General features: G+C 37.9%; 6 protein-coding genes across 8 annotated transcripts; 5 read left to right on the forward strand and 1 right to left on the reverse strand.

Moving 5' to 3' along the window:
* Positions 1-610: 610 nt before the first annotated feature.
* Positions 611-6,649, forward strand: LOC111014670 (SMAD/FHA domain-containing protein). The gene is made up of 3 exons (XM_022289465.2): positions 611-2,030; positions 5,791-5,972; positions 6,312-6,649. Exon 1 carries the CDS (start codon positions 782-784, stop codon positions 2,003-2,005), a length of 1,224 nt encoding a protein of 407 aa, XP_022145157.1. The 5' UTR covers positions 611-781; the 3' UTR covers positions 2,006-2,030; positions 5,791-5,972; positions 6,312-6,649.
* LOC111014677 (TNF receptor-associated factor homolog 1a) lies at positions 5,552-9,969 on the reverse strand. 2 transcript variants are annotated; one of them, XM_088123834.1, is made up of 8 exons: positions 9,140-9,969; positions 8,592-8,680; positions 8,433-8,501; positions 8,226-8,355; positions 7,724-7,882; positions 6,857-7,211; positions 6,417-6,529; positions 5,552-5,864 (listed from the first exon to the last, which is right to left on the reverse strand). In XM_088123834.1, the coding sequence occupies exons 1-8, from the start codon at positions 9,304-9,306 to the stop codon at positions 5,783-5,785; spliced, it is 1,164 nt and encodes a 387-aa protein (XP_087979960.1). In that variant the 5' UTR covers positions 9,307-9,969; the 3' UTR covers positions 5,552-5,782. The 2 variants fall into 2 exon arrangements, with proteins under 2 accessions (XP_087979960.1, XP_022145167.1); XM_022289475.2 differs by having other exon boundaries at positions 5,552-5,861; positions 9,140-9,967.
* A 1,591-nt stretch (positions 9,970-11,560) lies between these two features.
* Positions 11,561-15,060, forward strand: LOC111014267 (quillaic acid 3-O-glycosyltransferase CSL1). The gene is made up of 8 exons (XM_022288938.2): positions 11,561-12,233; positions 12,315-12,416; positions 12,576-12,710; positions 12,932-13,144; positions 13,224-13,320; positions 13,401-13,567; positions 13,657-14,004; positions 14,372-15,060. The coding sequence occupies exons 1-8, from the start codon at positions 11,631-11,633 to the stop codon at positions 14,894-14,896; spliced, it is 2,190 nt and encodes a 729-aa protein (XP_022144630.1). The 5' UTR covers positions 11,561-11,630; the 3' UTR covers positions 14,897-15,060.
* Positions 15,061-15,751: 691 nt separating this feature from the next.
* Positions 15,752-19,291, forward strand: LOC148211112 (Protein kinase superfamily protein). 2 transcript variants are annotated; one of them, XM_088123832.1, is made up of 3 exons: positions 15,763-17,411; positions 17,863-17,958; positions 18,617-19,161. In XM_088123832.1, exon 1 carries the CDS (start codon positions 15,788-15,790, stop codon positions 17,354-17,356), a length of 1,569 nt encoding a protein of 522 aa, XP_087979958.1. In that variant the 5' UTR covers positions 15,763-15,787; the 3' UTR covers positions 17,357-17,411; positions 17,863-17,958; positions 18,617-19,161. The 2 variants fall into 2 exon arrangements, with proteins under 2 accessions (XP_087979959.1, XP_087979958.1); XM_088123833.1 differs by lacking the exon at positions 17,863-17,958 and having other exon boundaries at positions 15,752-17,411; positions 19,151-19,291.
* On the forward strand, positions 19,162-19,743 carry LOC111013782 (uncharacterized). The gene has a single exon (XM_022288307.2). It carries the CDS (start codon positions 19,162-19,164, stop codon positions 19,741-19,743), a length of 582 nt encoding a protein of 193 aa, XP_022143999.2.
* Positions 19,744-24,699: 4,956 nt separating this feature from the next.
* On the forward strand, positions 24,700-25,869 carry LOC111019412 (C2H2 and C2HC zinc fingers superfamily protein). Its single transcript, XM_022295792.2, has one exon. The coding sequence runs from the start codon at positions 25,168-25,170 to the stop codon at positions 25,660-25,662; it is 495 nt and encodes a 164-aa protein (XP_022151484.2). The 5' UTR covers positions 24,700-25,167; the 3' UTR covers positions 25,663-25,869.

A 25,869-nucleotide genomic window follows, 5' to 3' on the forward strand; every position in this document is an offset into this window, starting at 1 on the left:
CTCAATTTTTATCGGCTAGTTGTTGAGTCAAATTTGATTTGAGAACACAAAAAGAAAAAAAGACATAGGAGGCTGGTTTTATAAAAAATAAATTATCTCTCTCTATTAATCTGTTTTCTCTATCTTCTTTTTATTGATCTCCCTATCATTTATGCCTATCATTTTATGGCCAAATTCGACCGACTATCGGAATATTGGGTTGTCAATATTGTAAAGCGTCGAAAATCGACTTGTCAATGGTTGGTGTCGATTTAGCCAAATCATCTCAATCATAAATACTGAGTAGATTACATAGGTCTCAATTCATAATTCATAATTATTTGTTTATGAATAATAAGTTATAAATACTATTTTTCTTCATGTTATTTACTTTTAAAAAACGTTTTTAAAAATCTATGCGAATTTTGTAAAATAAAAAAAATACATAATAAATATAGCTAAGAGTTATAATATTTATTTACAAAGGGTGGAAAATGTAGTAAAATTGTTTTGATTTTGTTTGGTCGAGATGCAAATACAGACCAGCCCATTTAGTTTATTGCACTAAAAAAGTACAGCCCATTTAGGTGGCCCAAAAGCTGAGGCAAGAGAAGTAGAATTGGAGGGAAGCAAAACTTCGAAGTTCAAACTCGAGCCGCGCGTTCCATTTTCCCCATTTTAGAATTATCAATTAGGTGAAGACTGAATAGTGAAGAGTCTGAAGACCTTCTCAATTCAATTCCAATTTTCAATTTTCAGCAGCGAGAATTCAAATTCAGAGGCTTCACTTCACATCCTCTCAATGGAATCCTCTGCAATTACTCTCATTATAGTTCAAGGCCCTCGCGAGGGCGAAACCCTAGAATTTCCATCCGGAACCACGATTCGGATTGGTCGCGTTGTTCGGGGTAACTCTATCGCCATTAAAGATGCTGGCATCTCCACCAAGCACCTTTCTATCCAACCTGAGCCTGTATCAGGTAAGTGGGTACTCCAGGACCTCGATTCGTCCAATGGCACATTTGTTAACGATACCAAGCTTCCTCCACACGATGCATTCGCTCTGAGCGACGGCGACACCATTAAATTCGGCGAGTGGACCTCGATTTTGGTCAGAATAAACACTAATGAAGAGTGCCGTTCGAGGCGAAACCCAAGGCGGAAAGCTGCAGAGAAGTGTACAGGTGCGGATGTGGTGGGATCGGTTGCGCAAACTCGGGGTCGAAGAGGAAAGGCTGTGGAAGAGGTCAGCGTACTTGGGGGAGGTAATGACGCGGGGTTGGAGAGTGGAAGATGTCTAAGGCCGAGGAGAGGCAGGGGTGTGAAAGCTGAAATTGATAACGAAGTACCGGATTGCAAAAAAATTGAGGACAATTTAGATGTGGGAAGAGGGTTAGAGAGTGTGACTGATCTGGAAAACGAACCCAGCCCAAAAATTACGGCAAGAAGTACCCGGAGAGCGAAGAATGATGTGCGTGTGGCTGCAGATTCAGTTATCGGGAAGGTTCCCGAGAATTCATGTGTGGGCGGTGAAGTAAAGGCAGGGGCAAAAAAGACGAGGGGAACTAGGGGAAGGAAGAAACTGCAAAATGAGCCGCCGGATTGCAGTACAGTTACAAAATTGGAACACACGGAAGCCATAGAGCAGAGGAGCTCAGGAGAAAATACCTTGGTTGACGATGAAGAAGGCAAGAAGAATGTAAACGTTGAAGAGACTGGTAGCGGGTCTTACCCTCAAGAGGCCTGCGATCCAGATGTAAACGAAAATGTCTGTATTATTTCAGAAGGTTGCGAAGAGGTTGCTGGTGGGAGAGCTTCACATGATACGGATTCACCTTGTAAAGCCGACAAGGCGCTAGATTTGAAGAAGATGACACTTGGGGAGTGGTTTGATTATTTGGAGACTCATTTGCCCAAACAAATAATCGATGCAACAGAAGAAATAATTTCTAGTATGAGAATTAAATCTGCGCAAGTACGGGAGTACATCGCACGGCAGAAGAATGAGGAATGCAGGGGAGGTTAGTGGAAGGAAAACTCTGATGTACGAGGTAATCCTTTTGCCTCCTCATTTGATTTAAAATTTTGTATAGATCTCTGTTTGTTAATCATACCTTTCTGACCTTTTAATATATCCTCTATGACGTCCTGTGTAAAACATTGCTCTCATCTGTCAATCTATCTGGCATTGACTTTATGTGACTTAAGACTTGTATCCTTACTTAGATTAGGGACTGTAATCTGGGTGACATCAGTTTTCATTCATGGAAACGATGCAATGGCATGGTGATTTTATGGCTTTTAAACTCCACGAGGAGTATAATTTATGTAGAATCTATCAAAGAAGTTTGGGCTTGTGTATCAGGATTTTTTTTCAAGGAAATTAATTATTCAAGAATTTATCAGATCTGATGAGACAGTAGCTTAAACTAGTAGCAGAGGAAACAGTCAGTCTCTTTCTATTATGCAGAACTTAAACTCGTTGGATTGGACTTTCATCCTATCAAGAAACACTTGCTTGTTCATGGGACAGCTTGGAGAAATTCAAGAATAGAGAAAAGAGAGAGAAATTTGTGCAATTATTCATGGGACGATTCCACTGTTGTTGAGGGGAAAATCTTATGAATGCAATCACTACCTGGCACATGTGGAGTGTATTTGCTTGTTCCTTAACAGGAAAAGCAAGTTAAAGTATTTTTAACCGTAGGAATATGACCCACAATGCATGCTCTCAAATCTAGACACCAGTTCGAACAGGTTTGGTTCAAAAGTAGCCACCACTATATTGATTCTCTTGTGATAAGGATTATCACAACTAGAAAAGTGCTCTTATTTAATGGTGTTTGAGTAGGTTATAATATTCATGGAAATAATATGAGAAGCCCTCCAATGATTGTCAGGTAAATGCAAACAATGCAGGTGGATACAAAGAAAGCATCAGAAATAGGAGCGTAATGCCTTCCAACAAATGTTTACTGAGATCACGTAGTCTAGACAGTTTGACCAAAACCACAACCATTAATTTGTCTAATGGTTAACAAGATACATAATGAGTTTATTGGTTCGGTACATCATCCCCCATTTTAAGCTCGAGGGAGATCTCAAGTTCCACGACATAAACTTGATCTACTATTGGCTAGTAAATTAACCACGAGCTTTAAAATATACAGAACCTTTCTTTTTTATTTTAGTAATATGTAGGAGAAACTGCTACCAAGAAAGACGATCGGCATGGGAAGCAATTGAATGGCCTTTACTAGTACTGCATAGCTAAATCCGGCCTTAGCCCGTGTAACCAACTTGCCATTTGAAACTACTCAGAAATTCTGACATCTTGGGCATCCATTATCTAATTTTCTCCAAGTAATGGTTAAAATTAATTCTAAAATTTAACTTGATTTCGAACACGTTTGTGTAAAATTTGTCCTAAAACTGAACAAACTTGTTTATCTTTCTCCTTCAGTTTAATTTATGACACGTCTCATCCCAATATTTCTCGTCCACAACTCTCACTTATGTAAACAATACCTGTGCCTTTACCACACTTGTGGAACCTATTTCTTATGAACGAGCAGCATTAGAACCAAAATGAAAATGGCAGGAAGTCGTAGTTATGAATTACATGCACTTTAGCAACAAACTTGAACTCTTCTACTTCTTTCAACTATTGTCTCATTGGGTGCAAGCGGACGTACAAGATTAAATATAATTTTGATGGCAAAAGTTAGTGGCTCAATCCGACTTCTAAGGACAATTTAACTAGTAAAGATTAGTTGGTTTAAATTATCCGTCATGGGTTGAATTCTCCCACCCACACATGCCTTTGTAAAAGGTAAAAAGTTTCAGTCGGCGTGACTTGATTGTAAGAGTCAGTTAACTATAGACGGTTGTTTGCTTGATATAGCTGCAGTTGGAAATTGGACAATTCACCAAATGTTTATTGAGAATGCTTTGGTGTTTGCTTCAGCAAGTTAATTACCACTTGCTTTTAGTTATTGAGGGCGGTAACTTATGGTATATTAGAGATACGCCTCATTTTATGCCCTTTCAAGTGAACCTCTTGTAGTTGGTTCTAGAGATTTCATGTATTCAGAGTGTGGTTTCTGTGAATTTGGTTATTCATGTTTCCGGAAATTTTGTTGATTTAGAGTTCGATGTCGTTTGCATAGGTACTCTTCATTCGCAAATGATAGACACTCTTGACTTGGAACATTCCATTCTTGTCCACACCCCCATATGATCTCATCATCACTTCCAATATTCCTTAAAGAGATGTCTAATATAGTCTCAGAATCACTGGCAATGGAGCTTTCTTTCCAAGTACCATTCTCGTTCATTAGATGAGTAACATTTTTGTCTTTAATCAAATGTGAGCATAAATAGGCTTATAATGTTAAAATACAATACAACATTAACTATATCTGGAAGCTTCCTGAGGTATCTACACAAATGTCTTAAATAAGTATCTAAAGAAAAGACTTTAGAAAAATCTTAGCTTTTCCCTTAGGCTTAAAAAGATTCTAGACAATTTCTTTGGATAAGGATATATTAAGAAGTATCTAGGATACTTTATAGAGGGGTTTAGAAAGATCTATTTGTTTAGGCTCCAAGTATCCTTCCCCTATAAGTAGGAGAGATGTTCCCTCGTATTAAGCAAGTGAGGAAAGTGAGCGAAGTGAAGAGAGTGAATCTGTGAGAGTCCTAGTAGGGATAGTTTAGGAATATTATTAGGATATTATGGTAATTAGTTAGGGGTGAGTTGTTATAAATAGGGGTAGTAGGGAGAGGAGAAGGATATCTTGGAGAATAGTTTATGGTGAGGAAGTTGAGAGAGTTCTTGGGGAGTTCAAGTGAGTCAAATAAGTGGAGTAAAGTTAGAGGGTGTGAGAGAGCCTTCTCCCAAAGAGGGTTCATTTGTGTACTTTCCTAATAAAAGTTCCTTTTTTTAAGAGATCCCTTTAGGCTAATTTCATTTCTTCTGCATATAACTTCCTTAATCCTTTCTTTGGCAACCATGGGTCACTTATACAGTTATACTTTGTGTGTATAATCCGTTACCAATTCGCCACTTTTAACCCTTCATAAATAGCTCTTTGGCCACATGATGCTTCCCCATATACACGACAAATTATTTTCTAGTTTTGAATTCAGATAACTTTTGGTTCTGAAATATTGGCCTATTAGAATTCTAGCCAGCAGATTTCCTGGGTTCTTGATTCTTCGCCAACTTTGTTTGGTGAGCTTAGCTCGGTTGAATATTTGAAGCTCTCTAAACCCCATATTTCCTGCCCATGTATTTTCCTTTCGTTCCACCAAAATCTGGCACAAAGAGCATTTAATTCAATGCATAACTTGTAGGGGAGATAGACGTAGCTCATGATATAGTCTGGATTGACTTCTGGCCTAACATATTGTTTTATTTTCAAAAAATAATAAAGTTCTTGCGTATCAGCTTTAATTTTATCAAATTAAAATTTAAACATAATTGGTAAAATAACCATCATCCTAAAAATTCATAATTCACATTAATTTCTGACGTCCGCGGTCCTAAAATCTGACGATTCACTCAAAATCTAGCAAACAAAATACTTCAAATCTAGTTTCAAAAGAATGCCAAATACAGTCTCATAAATAAGAGGAAAGAATCTAGAGAAGCAACTAAATCCCAGTAAGGAAACACAAAAAACCAAAGAAAAAAAAAAACGAACACACACAGTCAAAACCACACTAAACTGGAACTCTTTAGAAAATAACAATCACAACAAAAATAAACATATTTTTGGCATGAAACTATTCGCCTTGCCTATGCAGCCTCTTCTTCACGAATGGGTTCCTCCTGCCTCTTCAATGCAACAGCCTCTTGAAAAGCAAGTTCAACTTTACTGCTGTGGGCAAACAGAGAAATAAATATATCAGTAGGCTTTGAGTTGGCAATTTGAATCGTTTTCGACGTGAGAATCGTGCAGCAAGCTGCTATTTTCAATAAGCATAAGGTATGATATTTCTATAACCTAATTTTTTTCTGGAGAGAACATGCCACAAGAATCAACACTTTCTGTTACAGTATTATTTATGATAAAGACAGCAAGTTACAGCTTTATGACTTTTTTAACCTAAAAAGACTACTACAGCTAGCCAATGGATAAATTACCACTTCCAAGGTCACAGCAGAAATAGTTGTATTGTAAGTTGTAACAAGATGTCAAAAAAAAAAAAAAAAAAAAAAAAACTACTCATGTAAAATATTACACATCACATTAAAAAAAAGTCTATTTTTGCATTTCTCTCTTTTAATTTGGACTTCACCACTAAGGAGCCATGTATTTTCTAAGGTTAGAAGACCGACCGATGCAGGCATGCAAAAAAAGCTCCAGAGTAAGAAGTCTCCCAACGAGGAAAGTAACCAGGTGTACAGAAGGAATTATAAAACACAGTACCTAAACAGGTGGTCAAGGACGAACATTTCCAGAGTTCTATGACCCAATTCTGTAAGACGCCTTTCATCATGTTCAATGGAATCTTTGCTGTAGTCTTCTCCAAAGCTACCATCCTGCAGACAGTTTATGGACAACAACTCCAATGCCATTAGGTATAACAAGAAAAAAATACCTGTTCCTAACTGATGATAAAATCAATAATACTAAACTAATTGTATCGATTCCATCACTAAGTAGTAGTGTCTACAGTTCAACTCACAAGTTTGTCACTAGGGCTAATATAAGTGCTATAGTCATCACAATAGGGTACCTAACAAACCAAACTGATCAATTTTTTATTTGTATCCTGGACCTGCCAGCCTTTAAGCTTTCATGAAAACCATCTTTCTCCCCGCTTAAAGAGTTCGACAATCACTGTCAATCGGGCACTCATGACTCACCGTAGTACAATTTTGAGGGCCCTTCTCTTCTTTTGGTGGTATTGGTTCCATAGCAGCCCTCTCAAGCAACAGTAGTACATCATCCACCAAAACAAATGTGTCATTTTCTATGTGAACTATTGGAGCTGGCATCTCTTCAGCATCTAAAAGTTTTGCTTTCCCCTTTTTGCACTTGGTATGGGTATGCCCTTCAAGAGCCTTCAATCCACTGTACAATGAATCCATCATCAAAGTAGATGTCACCTCCTTCTCTATAAAGAAGTGTTTTACAACAACTCCTAGAATTGCATCAGTCTTTTCCCTAGACATATGTCGCCTAGCACTCTGCCCAATTCCCAACCAGAAGTCACGAAAACTGTAAGAAATGAAAATAATGTTGTCATTTAACAAGACACGACGACGACAATAAGGGCTACATACAAAATGTCTAGAATTGATTATACAAAATACGTGCAAAAGGGCAGGGATGCCTCAACTATTTGGTTCTAGACTGTGAGGTTGTAAGGATTTTGTGCTAGTGCTATAAACATCACAGCAAATTTGGTGTAAGATCTCTCCTAAAAGAGATCTAATTCTTTTTCCTTTTCTCTGAGGAAAAAACCAAGTATTTCATCTAGTTTTATATATTAATCTACTTTTGATCTAAAGAAAAAATTAGACAAGTATTTATAATATTGCCCTAATCAAAATCATTGAAGATCCTTGAAGAATGAAAAAAAGCCTCAACAAAATACTGCCACCAAAATGAGTATAGCTCAACGATAATAGACATGTATTTCTTTCATTGAGATCGGAGGTTAAAATCCCATCAATCAATTTTCCTAATATAACACAGAAAATTGATAAACCATGAAAAACAAATACTACCTTGACCATCTAGCTCTATCCTCAATCAGCTTCCTCAGCTTGCTTTTTCTCTCTTCCACAAAACGCTTGCTTATCTGCTCAATATTTGTCAAATATACCCTAACAAGTTCTCTCCTATATTGACTATCAAGGCCACGAAAAGGCCGGTCAGCTCTCTCCCTGCATGACAAAATTGAAAAGCATGAAACTTGAAATATATTTGACAACAAATACACTTTAGACTTAGACATCCCAGTTAAACTGAGACCAACATAGGGTTTTGAGTAAAACTCAATATAGACCATTACCAACTACTTTCCTTTTTCCTTTCTTCTTTTTCCGGTAATAACAAGGTAGCTTCAAAAAAGAAAAAAAAAAAAAAAGAACTAAGACATCTTTATTTTGAGTCTGTCAAAATTACATTGATGAAACAGATCGGTCACTGATGTTCATAGAACATGACAGAGTAATTCCAAGAAAAAATATCAGCAATTTAGGATTACTAATCATGATTCAAAAATACCTTAGCACTTGAATTTGTGCCTTTATTGTGAGAGTGTCATCATCAATAAAACCATCTGATACTTTTGAAAGCTCCATGAACTTTTTCCATCCCCAATCATTCTCTTTCTCCCAGAACCGATGTAATGTATCTGTACAAAATTTTAATTCGTAAAGTTATGCTGAGTTTTAACAAGAAAAACTTGAATAGCAATGTAACAAAACCAACCAGAATATTTTGATTTCTTTGGATCCTTATTCACCACTGATATTGTAAACTGTGCAAAATGGCTCCAACCTATTTTGCAAAGGAAAGATATCGTCGGTGATTAAGCAAACTGAAAACCAGAATAGCCTTAAATAAGGTACTATTCAAACAGGATAGAACCTGGAAGGAGCTTGTCATGATTTTCGACACAAAGAAACAGAGAGAGATGATTGGAGACATCACAGCCTTGGGGATACAATACAACATACCTGCAACAATATTGTATAGCTTATGAAGGCTAAAGGAGGGAGAAGGACCAGTTTCCAGCAATAATTTACATACTCCTACAAGAAACATGCATAAATTCATGGGTGATTTCGCAAATACCAATGTATTCATGTGGGGGGAAAGAGCATCGGAAAAAGAAGACATGATAACAATTTTTTCTCATTGATGCTGTACAAAATAAATCTTAGTTTTCTAGAATGATATGCATACCAAAGAGATCACATTGAATTGAACACTGTGAAGAGGAAGTAAGAAAGAGCATAAATCTATAGTTGAAGATATATCATCCAAGATATCTGGGGAGATTATTTCCGGACATACAAGGATAACAAGGTATCGTGTCAGCTGGAATATATGAAGACATTGGCTTGGAATTCCATGGAGTAAAAAATGCACTGGGATTGGATATATTATTTCATTAGATACCCTCGTCCACATACCATTTGTAGCCCCCGACCTCAAATGCATTACTTCGAAGTTGTCGTTTGTTAAGTTGAGAAAATTTCTGTATCTTCCACGTATGTTTTCCATATAATTCAGAAGGCTTCCATTCAGCCACTGCTTCTCCAGATAATTGGCTGTGATGCCCATTGGCAATACTCTCCATCTTGCTCTCTGACAAAATAAGTTTGTTCACAATCTACTCTCACCTCACTGAATGATGCAACACCACGAGAGGTAGTAATAAAATACACACAGGTTTCGGCCTGTCCAATCAATTTTCTCCATCTTGAATCAAATTTTTCGATGCCCAACAGGTGTCTGCGTGCGTCTTCTTCTTCGTTGCCTGAAATTTATTTACTCCATTGCAGGCGGTGACTTCCAAGTCCTCTTTCACACATATTCTAAAGCGATCAACTTCAGGTATATTCCCCATTGGACTCAAGAAAAATGACAAATTTCGTCGATAAACTTGAAGTAATATCTATCAACTTTGAAATTACAAAATAATTAGCATAGGTCGGTTTGATAAATTTTAACTTTTTGCCGTTTTGTTTTCCACTTTTTTTCTACTTTTAAAAATAAAAAATCATTCATGTTCAGGGTAAAGACAAATTTATTTTATAGACAGTAATTTTAGATAGAGATTAGAGCGTCGGAGAGGGAGAAAGGTTAGTTAAAATAGATCAATAAAAGTTTAGAAATTTTGAGAGGGATAAATGGTAGGGATAGATAATTTAGACGGAGGGAATAAAAAGATAAAAAAGTATTTCTTTGAGATGAATTAGTGGAAGACTAGCTAGTCTTTTAAAAATGAGGGACGATCCTAAAACAACAGTGAGGTGGAATTTACAATATCTTGATTGGAGATATATGTTAATTATTGGCCTCAGGAGTACTTTTCTATATTAATTATCTTTATTTTATTCTATTTTCTCAACAACACTTTTCATTTCGTTTAGGGTAAACTTTATTTATTTTTACTTAGTTAAAGAGTTAAAAACAATAATTGGAGAAAGAAAAAGTCGAAGCACTAGACCGCAGTAACATACACAATCGATCCAGTGCACTTGACAAGATCTCCCTGATCGTCATCTATGCTCCGCCATCCATTCAAAAGAAATGGTAGCACCACAATTCACCTAGACACGGCCATCATAAATGGTTCCGACGACGGCGGCGTAGGCAGGTTCGGGGTAATCCATTCAATCTTTTTCTTTTTTTTTCTCTTTTTCTTAATTTTCCTCTCTCTGTTTTCGCTACAATCAAGATTCAATCGGTTAGTTTGTATGCGTGAAAAAAGACTATCCACCTCGAGATGTTGCAGGTCGAGGACTCCTTCTCCTTCCCCTTCTTCAAACTCCAATTCGTATTGTTCATAGAAAAATCTCTGATTAACTATCGAACAAGATCCATTTTGCATAATATCTTAGGGATTCCTTGGTTCGGGCGGAAGAAGCAATGTCACTCGATCATTATCAAATCGACTGCAATCTTTTTCTGTGAGGATCTCACCAGAGCGCCTTCTACAGTCGAATAGACCATGAATTAGATGAGAATCATTCTCAACGAGTCCATAAGAAGTGACCGGAACAACTCGATGAATTTAGTAGATCTTTTTTGGAGGACCCCATGATGATAGATAAAACCTATCCCATTTTTAGAGTGCGATGGTTGGCTGTTCACAGACTAGCTGTACTTACCTTCTCTTTTTTGGGGTCAATATCAGCAATGCAGTTCATCCAATGATAAACCTAATCCGAATGAGAGAGCTACGCTTCTATTTGTTTTGAATCTTAGATTTAATAATATGTGTCATATGAAATTAAAAAATTATAAATCTTCTATTTATTTTTTCTTAAAGATTTGTGGCGAAGTTTAAATATTCAGGGTTTTGAAATGGATATCGTTTATTACTAGTTTGAATATTCATGCAGTTAAAGTTTGAATTTGCTTACTAACAATTTTTGAAAAATATTTTAGTTTTTAGTACTTCTTTTCTTAAATTGTAGCTAAAATTTAAACCTAAAAATCAAAAGCGGTAACCATTTTAGATTTTACCATAATTAAAAACACAAAAAAAAAACTATTATTTTGTTACATTAAGCATAATACTTTATTTTACTTTAATGTTAAACTTTGATTTCTTGTCGTACATCAACGTTGTAATACTTGTTTGTATTAAGTTTTATATATGTCTTCGACTAAAAAATTATGGGTTCGAATCTTCTCACTTACTTTATAAGAAAAAAATAATAATAAATCAAAAGAATATGCAACAGAAAAGACAAAATTGACACTCCTCCTAGACTATTCCAAAGTTGATTATTAAATTTGTAATACAAGTCCAAAAAGGAAGATAAAGGAAAAAGAAACCAATATATACACGAAACTTACTCATAATATATTGACGATATTATTTGAGAGTCCAAGGTTAATTTAATAAAGGCGTCCTCTACTCAAAAGTTTCAAACTTTTTGATAAGAAAAAATGGAGTTACAAGCTCTGTATGTTTGGCTAGTTCGACCACTCAGAACTTTGATAGTCAGAACACAAATACTTCTTCATTCAGTAGCTCTTGTGTTGTTAATTTACTACAGAATTTCATTTTTCTTCCACAACCCACAAACGGGAGGCGTTCCCGCTTTCCCATGGCTTCTGGTTTTTGCTTCTGAGTTGCTACTCGCTTTCATTTGGCTCCTTGGTCGGGCCTATCGATGGCCCCACGTTCCCACAGCGACGGCGGAGGCGGAGGCGGAGACGGAGGACGAGGGGCTTCCGGCCATCGATGTGTTTATCTGCACGGCGGATCCGGAGAAGGAGCCGACGCTGGAAGTCATGAACACTTTGGTCTCCGCCATGGCCTTGGACTACCCGCCGGAGAAGCTCCACGTGTACTTTTCCGACGACGGCGGATTCCCTGCGACTTTACACGGTATCAGAGAAGCGCGACGATTTGCACAGTGGTGGGTCCCCTTCTGCCGAAAGTACAAAATCACGCAACCGTGCCCGGAGGCTTATTTCTCGGCTGCCGGAGAATATTTCCGCCGTGATATCCCGGCCGATCAATTTCTGGAGCAGCAGTTGATTATGGTCATAAGTTTGAAGAAATTATGGCAAAAAATTTAGATTTATTTTTGGGATAAAGGTTGATTTTTTAGTGTGCCATATCAGGAAAAATACGAGGAGTTTAAGGAGGGCGTTAGGAGTGGAACAAAAAGGTGGGCCGGAGACACCGCCACAAATTCTCGCACTAATCACCCTGCACTTATCCAGGTAATTTGTCGTTACGCATTTTTCACTTATTCTTATTTTATAATAAATGATATGGTGAGATGACACAGATATATTGTAGTGGTTAATCAGTGAAAGTAGAGCATATTATAAAGTTCTGAATTATATATGCGATCTGTAAAAGGAAAGGGATATTTGCAGGTAATAGACAACGATGATGGTGCAGAAGAATTGAAGAATGAAAGTCAAACGATAATGCCTCTTCTTGTGTATGTATGCCGTGAGAAGAAGGCTTCCCACCCCCACAATTTCAAGGCTGGAGCCCTTAATGTCCTCGTATGTCTTCACTTTCTATTTCTTTCTTTCTCACCTTTTAAATGTTTGGTTTGCAAAAGGGAGGCAAAGTCCCATATTATTGATACGAGGCATTTTGGGTGAAACAAGAGTACGTTGAAAGCGGACAATATCATTCTATCTTGGAGATACTTGGAGTAGTGTTGTCCGTAACGGGAATTAGTTAATTAGTTAATGAATTATGATTATGGTTATGGTTACAGCTTCGGGTGTCGGGTGCGATGAGCAACTCAGCATACATTCTAGTGCTGGACTGCGACATGTACTGTAATGACTCGACTTCAGCCCGCCGTGCGATGCGGCTCCATCTTAGCCCCCACTTCTCCCCCTCTCTTTCTTTCGTTCAGTTCCCTCAGAAGTTCTACAATGTCACCAAAAACGACATCTATGACAGCCAGATCAGATCTATCTTCACGGTAACCACATTCACTCACATTTCTTCAAAATTAAAGTAGTGATGAATGATGATGAAAATTTCTGACTTCGAGGTTGTAGATTGAATGGACGGGCATGAACGGCCTCCGGGGCCCGATTCTCTCAGGCACTTGCTTTTACATAAAGAGGCTCTCCTTGTATGGAACTTCCCCACATGGTATGCATCCATTTTTATGTTTCCCCTGCACCCAAAAAACAGCTTCTTTCATGTATGATTATGTTCTATACATGTCTCAGATAATGATCCTTTAAACCACCGAGAAGATTTCGGTGCATATTCTGACGAGTTCGTCCAATCTCTGGGGTCAAGCTGGAAGGTCAATGGGATTAATGGAAGGGATTTTGTGGCTCAATCGTTTCTGGCTTCATGCACTTACGAAACAGGAACACAATGGGGTCAAAAGGTAGATTACAAGCTACTCCTAGTCCAAGATAGATTCTTTATTAACTTTGACTACTTTTTTTTGTGCTTTAATATGATCCATTTGTGCAGGTTGGATTTCTTTACGATTCGGTGGTGGAGGATTTCCTGACGAGTCTGGTTTTACATGGCAAAGGGTGGACATCCGTGTACTGCAATCCTGAGAGCGCGCAGTTCTTGGGGAGTGGGACAGCAAGGCTGAACGAGGCGTTGGTTCAAGGCACCAGATGGAGCTCCGGGCTGCTGGAAGTGGCCATCTCCAGGTTCTGCCCTCTGCTCTACGGCTGCCGGAGAATGTCTGTGCTGCAGAGCATGTGTTATTCTGAACTTGCCTTTTTACCTCTTTATTCCTTCTCTTTGTACTGCTTTTCTACCGTCCCTCAGCTCTGTTTGCTCAATGGAGTTCCTATTTACCCCAAGGTACTCTTCTCTCCACTCCTTCCATGCCATGCATGGGATTCGTTCACGTTCATGTTTCTTGTTTTTTATTCTTCATTTTTAACAAAGAAAAATGAATTGCATGACCACAACTCCCATGATTTCAAGTATGATAAGTTAATCTTTTTATTTATGTTTTGAAACAAATTGGGAATGGAAACAAGAAAAAAGAAACTTGTTTTTGTTGTTTCAAAGTTTGTATAAAATTTTGAGAAATGTTTCAAAAAAAAGAAGAAACAAGAAACATATTTAATTGTAAAATGCTTAGATTTCTTAAGAAATTTGGAAATGAACAACAAAAACGGGAACGTTTCCAAACGGACCTGAATGTTTGACCTCGTGTGTGCAGGTTTCTAGTCCATTCTTCCTCGTATATTGCTTCATCTTCATCTCATCATTATCCATTCACCTGCACGAGGTCCTAATTTCTGGAGGTACACTTAAAAAATGGCTAAACGAACATCGGATGTGGATGATCAAGGGAATCACGGGCCGTTTTTATGGAAGTTTGGATGCTTTGATGCAGAAAATTGGGTTGAGAAATGCCAGCTTTGTGGCCACAAACAAAGTGGTGGATGACGACCAAATCAAGAGGTACAATATGGACATGTATGATTTCCAAGCTTCGACCTTGTTTCTTGCTCCAATGGCGGGCCTCGTCTTCTTGAACCTCGTCTCCTTCACCATCGGAATCGGCAGAATCGTGCGTCTCGGCAGTTGGGAGGAGATGTTTGTGCAGGTTTTCCTTTGCTTCTATATCTTGCTGGTGAATTTCCCAATCATTGAGGGCATGGTTATAAGATCTGATAAAGGTTGCTTCCCATTTAAAGTCACTTTAGGATCGGCTTTGGCTGTATTGATAATTTCGTACTAGACTCAATTCTAGTTATGTTTAAGTAATGAATTACAGTTGTTTAGAATCTAGTTCAAAGGATTGCATTTGTTGACATGTTTAGTAATGAATTGGAGTATATGGTGGAGTCTAGTTCAAAGTATTGTATTTTTTAACATGTGTATATCATAAAATTGTATTACATACTTGTGGGACTCAAGAATTGAGAAAACTGATCAAACTCCATTGACTTAGATTCAGTTAAATTGATCAGCAATCAGTTTTGTGGGTTTGGGTCCATTTTATCATTGGAAAGAATTGTAAATCTATATCATAAAGGATAGAAGTTCAAAGTCTACTAAGATAAGACACTCATGATTTCTAAAATGATTTGACCCACCACTTAGAGACTAATGAAATAAGGTACAATAAAAAAAATTGAAACTTTATAACATACACAAATAAAATTTAACAAACATACCGGCAATAACTACCTTTACAATTTAACAAATTTTTATATAAATATGAGCTAGGTTAAAAAATGCTAGTCCTTTGATCTCAAAGAACCCAATTGGTACATTTTTCACCATAAGATATGCTGAAAGTGGCAAAACATAACCAATCTTTTGGTTGTTGAGAAAGGTAATTGAAGGGCATGGTTATTAAATTGCAATCCAAGGAGCATACCCTCTCAGAAAAGGAAGGAGATTTATAGTTGGGAGTTTCACATGCATCATCTTCATCTCCATCGCCATGTTTAAATACTTCACCTTCCCCCTCCAACCTTTCACAAGAAAACCGCTGCAAAACCCCCAAATTTACTTTCATTCTCAGCCTTTGGCCATAGCCACACTCCAATAAAATCCACACCCCATTCCCATCTTCGTATGAATCCTTGTCGCCAAAATTCAAATTCAGTCCGGTGAGGTCATCATGAATGATCAAGAAGAACCCAAAAGGCCCCAATTCCCTCTCGATTCAAGCTCTTACAGAATCATCGACGAAATTGGGGTCGGCGTGAGCGCCGTCGTGTACAAAGCCATCTGCATTCCCATGAACTCCGCGGTGGTGGCTATCAAATCCATCGACCTCGACCGATCGCGGGCCGATTTTGACGATATCCGAAGGGAAGCCCAAATTCTGTCGCTTCTCTCTCACCCCAATATTCTCAACGCCCACTGTTCTTTCACCGTCGATCGTCGGCTCTGGGTCGTCATGCCGTTTATGTCCGCCGGGTCTCTGCAGTCCATCATTACGTCATCGTTTCCCGACGGTTTGCCGGAGCCCTGCATCGCCGTCGTACTCCGGGAAATTCTGAGCGCCCTGGCTTATCTCCACGACCAAGGCCACCTCCACCGCGACATTAAAGCCGGCAACATTCTGATGGACTCAAACGGGTCCGTTAAGCTCGCGGATTTCGGAGTTTCCACTTCGATTTTCGAGGCCAATGCGAAACAGGGGTTGTCGACTTCTTCGCTGTCGGCGTCGATGATGAAGCTAACGGACGTCGCCGGAACGCCGTACTGGATGGCGCCGGAGGTGATCCACTCGCATAATGGGTATAGTTTGAAGGCGGATATATGGTCATTTGGGATCACGGCGTTGGAATTGGCCGATGGACGCCCTCCCCTGTCTCATCTCCCGCCCTCCAAGTCTCTGCTTCTCAAAATCACGCGGCGCTTTCGATTCTCCGACTACGACAACGGCCGCAACAGCAAGAACAAATTCTCCAAAGGGTTTAAGGAGTTGGTCGCGTCTTGCCTCGATCAGGAGCCGTCCAAGAGGCCCTGCGCCCAGAAATTGCTGAAGCATTCGTTCTTCAGGAATTGCAAGGGCCCCGATGTTCTGGTCAGAACTGTGCTGCAGGGTTTGCCGAGTGTTGAAGAGAGGTTCAAATTGGGGAAACTGCAGCACTTGCCGTCGGTGAAAATCGACGGCGATGAGGGCGAGGAAGGGGAATTGGAGGAGGAGATTATCAAACAGAGGAGGATCAGCGGGTGGAATTTTAACGAGGACGGGCTGGAACTGGACCCGGTTTTCCCAGGTGAAAATTGCGAGGAGGATGAGTGTTCGATTGTAAAACAGGTTCGATTCGGCGGCGAATCGGTCATCGACGAGAAGGGTTCGGGGGATTCGAGCGAGTGCTGTTCGGGGCTGAGTTCGCCGAGCCAAACGGGGAACGACGGAGACCGGAGAAGCGGCGGCGGCGGTGGAGGGGAGGAAGAAATAGTGGACAAGGAGGCGATAGTGGGGGGATTGATGGCGTTGAAGAGGAGCTTAGACGAGCAGCGGCGGACGGTTGGGAATTTGATAGAGTTTTTGGAGGGGGAGAAAAATGGGGAGATGAACAGGGAGGAGCAAATGGTGAGGCTGATTGAGAAGATGACCCAGGAATTGGAGAATGAGAGGAACAGGAACTTCGAATTGGAGATGGAGTTGGAATTTCTAAGGCTTCAGATTTCTCCTGCATATAATGGAGCTGCAACCGCCATTGATAACTGATCCGTTCCTCCAGCTTTTATGGCATGTAATTTGAAATTATGACATCAATCAACGGGTAATTTATTTTTTTATTTCAACGTGTGCAATTCTATAGCTGAAACTTATTGGAAACGAGTCCTTTATAAGTATTTTAAGTTTTGTTTCATAATTTTTCTCATCACTAGTTTCTGTTTTTGAAATATAAATATTTAAATTTAAATCTCATTTTAATGAAATTTTTTAGGACAACTGCATATAAGGATGAAATTTTGAATATACGACTTTTCATTTAAAAATGTATTTCTAATCACATCTACTTGTTAAAACTTTAAAATTATTTGAATTTAAGATAAAGAGCATGAAAAATGTTATATTGTAGGATAGCTTGGTTAAGCATTTACCACAAAACTAGAGGTTGAAATTTGTTATGGTTGAAATATATATTTATTTGTTTTTTATATACAATTGTGTTTTTGAAAGAGAAAAAGAAATACATGATCAATTTTCGAATTTGGGGAAATATTCAGAACATAAAATAGCCCACTTACCCAACACGCCAGAAAGGACTATCAAGCACAGCGGGCTGTATGAGTGGCCCATGTTGACCATTTTCGGCCCAAATGGTATTTATCCATCTATTTTTTCCCCTATTTTCCTATGTGCAAAATAGCTCTCAAATGTCCTGACTATATACATAAATACTAACCTATATAATAATTTTGTTAAAAAAAAACTATATAATAATTTGACAACATGAATATAGTTCAATTCATTAATTTTCTATAAATATATCTTTAATAAAAAAAGTCAGAAATTTGAATCCCCATCTTGTTCAAGTAAAAAAAACAACCGCATATAATACTTTCGTCTCAAGAATATAAATTTTCTTTTGTCAATCATGACTTATAAGTCATTTCTAATTCTTTCTCAATTCTGAGTTCTTATAGTATCTATGATAGGATGACATTTTCTAAAAGAATATAGATTTTAAAAACTATTTAAAACAAGATTTTTTTTAGTACAACAAATAGGTATGAAATTTGAACTTATATATATATAGTGTTTACTAGACTTCCTGTAAATTTAAGGTTCGAATATAATATGTCACCTATTATTATTGACATGTAACCCAAAGTTCAAGGACAAGAATAAACATAACCCTAAGAATCAAACTTGTAATTTAACCGTAAAATAATTATCAAAACTATAAATCTAATTTAAGGTATAAGGTTATGTACCTCTCTCTCATCTCATCTGATCACCTTTAATTACATAAAACAGAAAGGGTGATTGAACATAATAATAACAGTGGAGTCCAAAGTCCAAACAAGAGAGAGAGAGAAAGGAGAAGTTGAGTAGCAGAGCATGAAGTGATGACACACAAAACAAAACAACACCAGAACAGTGTTATATAAATTTAAGAGAAGGTATGATAAAAGAGTAACATCATAAACTCACAATGCCATAAATGGGAAAGGCCATTACTCTGGCAGGCCGAGGTTCCCAAAAATAACATCTCCTAACCATAACCATAACCCAACCATTGCCTTCCCTCTTCTTCTTCTTCTTCTTCTTCTTCTTCTTCTTCTTCTTCTTCTTCTTCTTCTTCTTCTTTCCTCTGTCTATTTGTCAGCCTCTTCCCTACCTTTATTTACCCCCCCCCCCCCCAACTCCACTTCTCTCTTTCAAATCCCCCCTTCATTAAAGTGCATCAGTTGTTTTCTCGGGTGGGTTTTAGTTTTGACTGTTTTTGCTGTAGTAATCAGAGGTAAAAAAAAGCATCTTTTTTGTTTTTGCTTTGTTTTGGGTGTGCAGCATCATCGTCCATGGATCAGAGGAACTGTTTGCGGCCCAGCTTTAGATGCCAAAGAGTTAACACGAGCCACAGAAACAACAAGTTGGGGATGAGGGCGGTGGAGGAGGCGGAGGATTTCTTAAATGGGATTTCATGGCCTCCCAGAAGTTACACCTGCAGCTTCTGCAAAAGGGAATTTAGATCGGCTCAAGCTTTGGGCGGCCATATGAATGTTCATAGAAGAGATAGAGCCATGCTCAGGCAGTACTCTCCCCCTCCCCCTAATACTACTCATCATCATCCTCACTTCACAAATCTTAACCTAAATCTTCACAACTCTAGCGCTAGCCCTAACCCTAACCCTAACCCTAATCTCCCCACTTCTTCGGAAACTAACAAATGGGCTGCCGGGGGCAACGATAACATTGTGTTCGGTTGTCCGCTGGATCGGGGAGTTTCGGATTTGAAGACTTCCAAGGCGGAGATTGCGAAACCTAATGTGTTTGAGAGAGGCCATTGCTGTGGAGATCGTTGGAACAAGGGTGAGAAAATCATTGAAATTGGTACTAATAAGGACATTGATTTGGAGCTTCGATTAGGGTATTCAGCTTAGGGCCTTGTAGAACATGTTCTTCATCTTCAAATCCTCTCTCGTATGCTCTATGTTGTGTTGGATTAATTGGAAGATGAATATCCATCGTATGTTATTTTTTTTGTAGTGTCCTAAATGACATTATTGTTTGTATCTCTTTCACTATTTGTATGTTCTTTATTTGTAATTTTATCTTTTTATTTTCCTGTCTGATTTGAAGGATTTGACATCTTTTCTTATCAAACTTTGTCTGTAGTTTTGTTCATTTAGTTCCAAGAAAATGAGAATGCAATTGAATATAATTCTAATTACTAATTATAAGGAGATGATGACTCCACACACGATCCATTTTGTTGAAAGTATCGATGAAGGATATGTTTGAGAGTGATTTTAGCATAATTGGACTCACTTTTACTGATGTTAAAACCACTACCATTTTAAAATTGATGACATGCTCGGCAATAATCTCAAGTGATTTTGGGGAAAAACCAAAATCATTTTAAGTGATTCTCCATCAAACACAATTCATTTATAAGTCAACTACCATTTCTCAAATTTATCATTCTATTGTACCTAAATTTTAGAATTTTCTTTTTATTTTTAAATTTTTGTCATTCTCTAGCCTTCTTTATCTTTAATTTTATTTATTCTCTCTAATTTTTTTCTCTAAAATTTTTGTAATCTCTCTCAAAATTTTTAGTTATAATCTCAGTTTATTTCTAATTTTTGTCTTCACCCTCTGATAGTTTTGTTCATCCCTAACTTTTTTACCTCTAAAACTTTTATCAAACTTCAAATAATAATCATTCAAAATCACTTTTGAATTAAAAGCACTAGGAAAAGTGTAACTAAACATTGAAATAATTATCTAAAAATCACTACTAGCTAGAAAATGAATTATCACTAAATTTCTTTTACTAAAATCAATCCTTCTAAAACCATTTCCAAACAGACCTAGGCCCTAAAACATAACGTGAAAGGTTTAAACTTTTAATTTGTTGCAATGTTATGGGACTGTTTAGTAGTAAACAAATGACACTAAAAAAAAAAACAAATTTTGGTGAGGAGAAAAGAGAGATTGATTGATGTGTGAGATTGCATGGAAGTGAAGTTAGGAAGAGAGTTACCAAAAGGAATGATAATTGGGCATGGCGGATGCTTTTTCCCAAAAATCTGAGAGAGAGAAGAGAAGGGTTTTGCATGTTCCCGACAATGTCTGGGCGTCAAATGCCATGATGGGTTTCCTTATTTGGATCAAAATGCTCTCCTCTGCCCAAACTATTTCAGACCAACTGTGCCACCCTCTTTCAATTTTAATTCTCTCTCTCTCTCTCTCTCTCTCTCTCTCTCTCAAATTAAACTTTGATATTTTCAAGCTTTGTTTCATGGTTTTCATTAGGGCTTTCAACAAGCTCTTGTTCTCAAAAGCGTAGGTTTGTAAACGCCTATTACATCGTCTAATAATGATTTGAAATGAGAAAGTTTTAGGGTTGGAAGTATGTGGATGATGATGAATAAAACTATTCAGTTGAAATAGCAAAAGGGCAATAAATGAAGTTGTTTAGTTGGGTATTGGGTTTGATCTTCGTCCCCCATTTATAAAGTGAATGAAGTAAATGCACCACAACTGGGAATAGAAACCACCTTCTGCCACACTGCTTCCACAAATTATTCTCCTTCATTTACGTCATCATCAATTCAAATCTAGCCACATTTATATTTATTTTAGGAAAATACATACTGTTCATATATTATATTTTTATACTGAGGGTTATGATTTTTCTTTTTATCAAATAATTTTATGTAATGTCAAAGTGATGTAACATAATCGGCTATATATCCATCAAATGAGCTCTATTATTAATAAGAAACGATTCAAAAAACTCCTCCTTCAAGGGAAAGGTCCATCGAGTGAGAATTTAAATTATTATAAGTGGGACATAAACGCTTGCGAGTTCTTCCCAATTAATAAAGAATGACAGAAGTTGGAACCTCGCCCTGACTGGGCGGCACACTTGAATAGCGAACCGTCGATCTGAGATGTGATCTAGGCCGTTCGTTAGATGATACATGGATGACTTCAATTGAATTTTTGATCCTATATATAGGACGATCAAAACGATTGAATTTGTAGCTCAGCTCGATGTACTGCAACTCGATTAATGAAGAATTTCACTTCATTCGTATTCTCCGCCAGGTTGCAACTTGAACGTGCCAGAGAGGGGACTTATGTTGGAGGGAAAAATACAACATGATATGTGGACCAATCAAGTCAGTTCGATATCGTCGGATCCGTTCAACTAAGCCAATAGAGGAGACCGAGCTAGAGACTAGAACTCAATCAGAGAATCATTTAAGTTCTCTTCAAATCGATGCGAGGACTCCGACCTCAGACCCAACAACCACCTGGGGGCCCAACAACTATAACCGCCAGTCGGGACCATTCCAATGTCTTTGTCCCCCTCTCCAGTTCACTAATTATAAAGGGGACACTCTACCTCTCCACTCAAGTACGCAATTTTGTTTTGAGAACGACTTACCATAGCTCTCGTCCGTTCTAATTTGAGCATCAGAGTGTTTGTTCCTTTTACAGGTTTCTATTGCTCAAGTTCACACCTCGCTAACTCACCCTTGTTGCCACGTGGTCGACCTTCGATAGCTCGATAGAATCTTGCATCAATAATTTTAATTTAATTATTGTTTTAAGACTTAATTCAAATTGTTTGAATGAAAGCTCAATAATTCTTTCGTGGGAGAAAATTGATAGTTAGGAGTACATCATCATATAAAATTAGGGACAGGCATATGATCAATGTATAAGAACCAAATTTGAAAAAAAATAATAGAAGAAGCGTGAAAGTCGGGAAATGACTAAAACATAAATATTATATTTAAACTTAAGAAAGCACATAGAGTAGAGGCATAGACATGATCTCATGAAACCAAAATGAAATGAATCAATATCTGCATAATACTCAATAGAACACACAAAAACAAGTAAGAAATGACATAGGATATATAGGGGGTAGCTAGGTTTGAAAAACAATTGGTGTATGGTTTTGAGTTGAAAAGTAGGATGATAATTAAGTATATATGGGGTATGCCAAAAATAAGAAAGCATATAATTAAAAAGAGAAAAATAATAATGAGTAGATATGGGAGAATGGGTGAAAAGATGAGAGACAAGTGGAGGAATGGACAAAAGGGAAGGAAAGGTGTGAGGGAGTGTCCAAATGTGTATTTTCGTGAAAGTGATTAGTGGAGGAGAGATGCCATGAAGGAAAAACACATCACCACCCAAAATGCCTATTTTCATTCTCTCTTTATTATGATTGAGTACAAAATTGTTGCCATATTTAATATAAAATATATCACACATATATCATTTTTGTATCATAGATTAAAAAAAAATCCTTCAAAAATATATGAAAGATTCGAACGTGGACAAAAGTTCAATAAACTTAAAACTTAAAAGTCAAATGTGAACTTGGGAGTCAAATATAATATTCTCATCTAATATCAACAACTTTTTTTTAGAATATAACATTATAAATACGAGGATAAGAATTAAAAGTCTTCAATCTTTTAACGGAAAATAATGATGTTTTAAGGTACCATGTTTATGTTAAAATGGAATATGTAACCTAGAAATAACTCTGCTTTAAATTTTTGTATGGGTAGTTGGAAAAGATAAAGTAATTATATATTCTTTGTCCTTTTTGAGATTATAGCATTAAACGAATGTGTTGGCCAAAGCTCGGTAGATTCATACTTGTTGCTCAAATTAGAACCGGAAATTCCGTTAGACGCATAAATCATAATTGTGTAACTATTAAAATTAAAAAGAAAAAGAAAAAAAGTAGTGTATTTCCGGTACTACCCCACTCTGAAGTGCTCACCGGTTTAACCGGTCAGGCAATAGAACCCATTTGAAAGCCCAATGGATCGGAATAGTTTTGGGCCATGGGTCCATATCTTTTGTTTCAAACAAGCCCAAGACAGTTGCGATAAGAAATTGGATAATTCGATAACAATTAACAACTCTAGTGATGATTTTAAATTTAAAAACATTTATACGAGTAGCCAAAATAAAAAGAAAAAAAAAAGAATACAAATTTGTACAAAAATAGGGTATGTGTTAAAGGTGGTTTCCAAATACGGAGGAGGGAGTTTGTATTGTAGTATGAAAATGTGGGAGCAGGAAGTCAGATTTATCCATTTTAAGTCCATTAAAGTTGCAGTCCAGACGCGTCTTAGCCGTCTAAAATGGGAAGAAAATATATAAAAATATAATGGAAAAGTAGGATCCGGATAAAAATAAAATAAAACATAAAACATAAACTGCCACGCAAGAAGACATATGGTAAGGTGGAGATTTTCCATAATTAAATAATAGGTAAGTTACAATCATCTTATTCTCTTTTAAACTGCTCCCCCACGGTGGGCCCCACCCTTCATCTAAGACATTGATGGAACCTACCTAGCTCCCCTTTGTAACATTAAATTCTCCCTTCTAATTTCCTATGTCTACCATCAACTAATTTAAATGGTCAAAATTAAATAAAATACCTGACATTTCACAACGGACTAAGGTAACTAGTACTATGTTGTACAAAGTTTTTCAAATTGGCATGCAACTTATCTAACCATTCGATTTAAAAGTAGTATTAACTATTATTAATTAGACGTTGAAGAGTTTATGACTTATATAGATGTATAGGGGGCATTTGGCATGCAAGTGTAGCATAGAATATGTAGTGAGTATAAAGAATTATTTTTAATTTTTTTTTGGTCGTATGATTTCCTTTGAAGAATGAGATGAGTCGTCCAAAGTCCAACCAATAACACCCATTACACATAAATGCAGCAACCCCAATCCAATTAAATGAACTCCAAGAGAGAAAAATGGGAAGAGAGATGTGGACGGGGGTGGAGGGAAGTGGTATGGCCTTAATTGCGAGTATTATAATCACATGTAAAAGATGAAGGACTGGAGAGACGATTGGGTGCTTAGAAGGGGCATCTCTCGTGACCCTCACTGCGCCATCCCCACCTCTCCGCCCCAAAATAGCATCACCCATAGGCCCACGTTCCCCTTCACATTTTTTCCAATCCCTCATTTATTCTTCCCTTCGCTATATCATATGTTCTTCTTCAAGACTTCAATGTTTAATAATGTCTCCACTTTTTACCCCTCTCCCCCCCTCCTTCTCCCTCTCAGCCGGCTGACCAAATTCGTCTTTTTATTTTCTCTCAATCCCATGTAAGTCTCACTCACAAACATCCATAAATGCCACAATGGAAAAGGCAGATGTTTTGTGTTTGTCTCTGTCCGGGCTCCTACTTTTTGGTCTCTGTATAAGAACTCCACTTTCCAGCGCCCTCCTTCTCTAGCCCCAAACAAAAACCCAAAATTTTGTCTCTGTCTTTGTCTTTGGGTAGCGCATGGATTTTGGAAAACAGGGGAGTTGGGACAGTTCGAGCGACGAATATGTGCCACAGGATCAAGTCCCCAAAGACGAAACTGATGACCCCACAAAACGTCCCTACGAGTGCACGTTTTGCAAGCGCGGGTTCACCAACGCCCAGGCCCTGGGCGGCCACATGAACATCCACCGCAAGGACCGCGCCAAAGCCAAGCAACGTAATTTAATTCCTTCCTCCTCTTCCCACTCGCACGACCAAATTTTCCCACCCATTTCGCCCCACCCCGCCGCCTCCTATTACCCTCCGCCGCCCAATTACCACAATAACTATAACTACCGCATGTATTTCGACACCACGGCGGCGGCCAATTACCCAATCCACCGCCACAGATCGCAGGGCGCCAATGAAGATCTTCTCGGGGCCAATCTCACCCTGCAAATTGATCAAACCAGGGGCGTCTGGAAAAACGAAGAACTCGATTTGGAGCTTCGCCTCGGCCATGAATATCGCTGATCACCACTTCACTTTTTCTGTACAGCCATGGAATAATAAGGGAGGGATATGGTTTTAAATTTGGTGTTCCAGTGGGAAATTCAAATGTTTTAATTAGCTCTGTGTAATTTTGTTGCCTTTCTCAGAGCTAACTATTTTCACAGAATATCAATTCCGTATTATTATTGTCGTTGTTATTACTAGAAAGAAACTGCCCCTTCACCTTCA

The sequence above is a fragment of the Momordica charantia genome, assembly GCF_013281855.1.
Source record: "Momordica charantia cultivar OHB3-1 chromosome 5 unlocalized genomic scaffold, Mcharantia_2.0 BLBB01000005.1, whole genome shotgun sequence".
In the NCBI taxonomy this organism is placed as follows: Eukaryota; Viridiplantae; Streptophyta; class Magnoliopsida; order Cucurbitales; family Cucurbitaceae; genus Momordica; species Momordica charantia.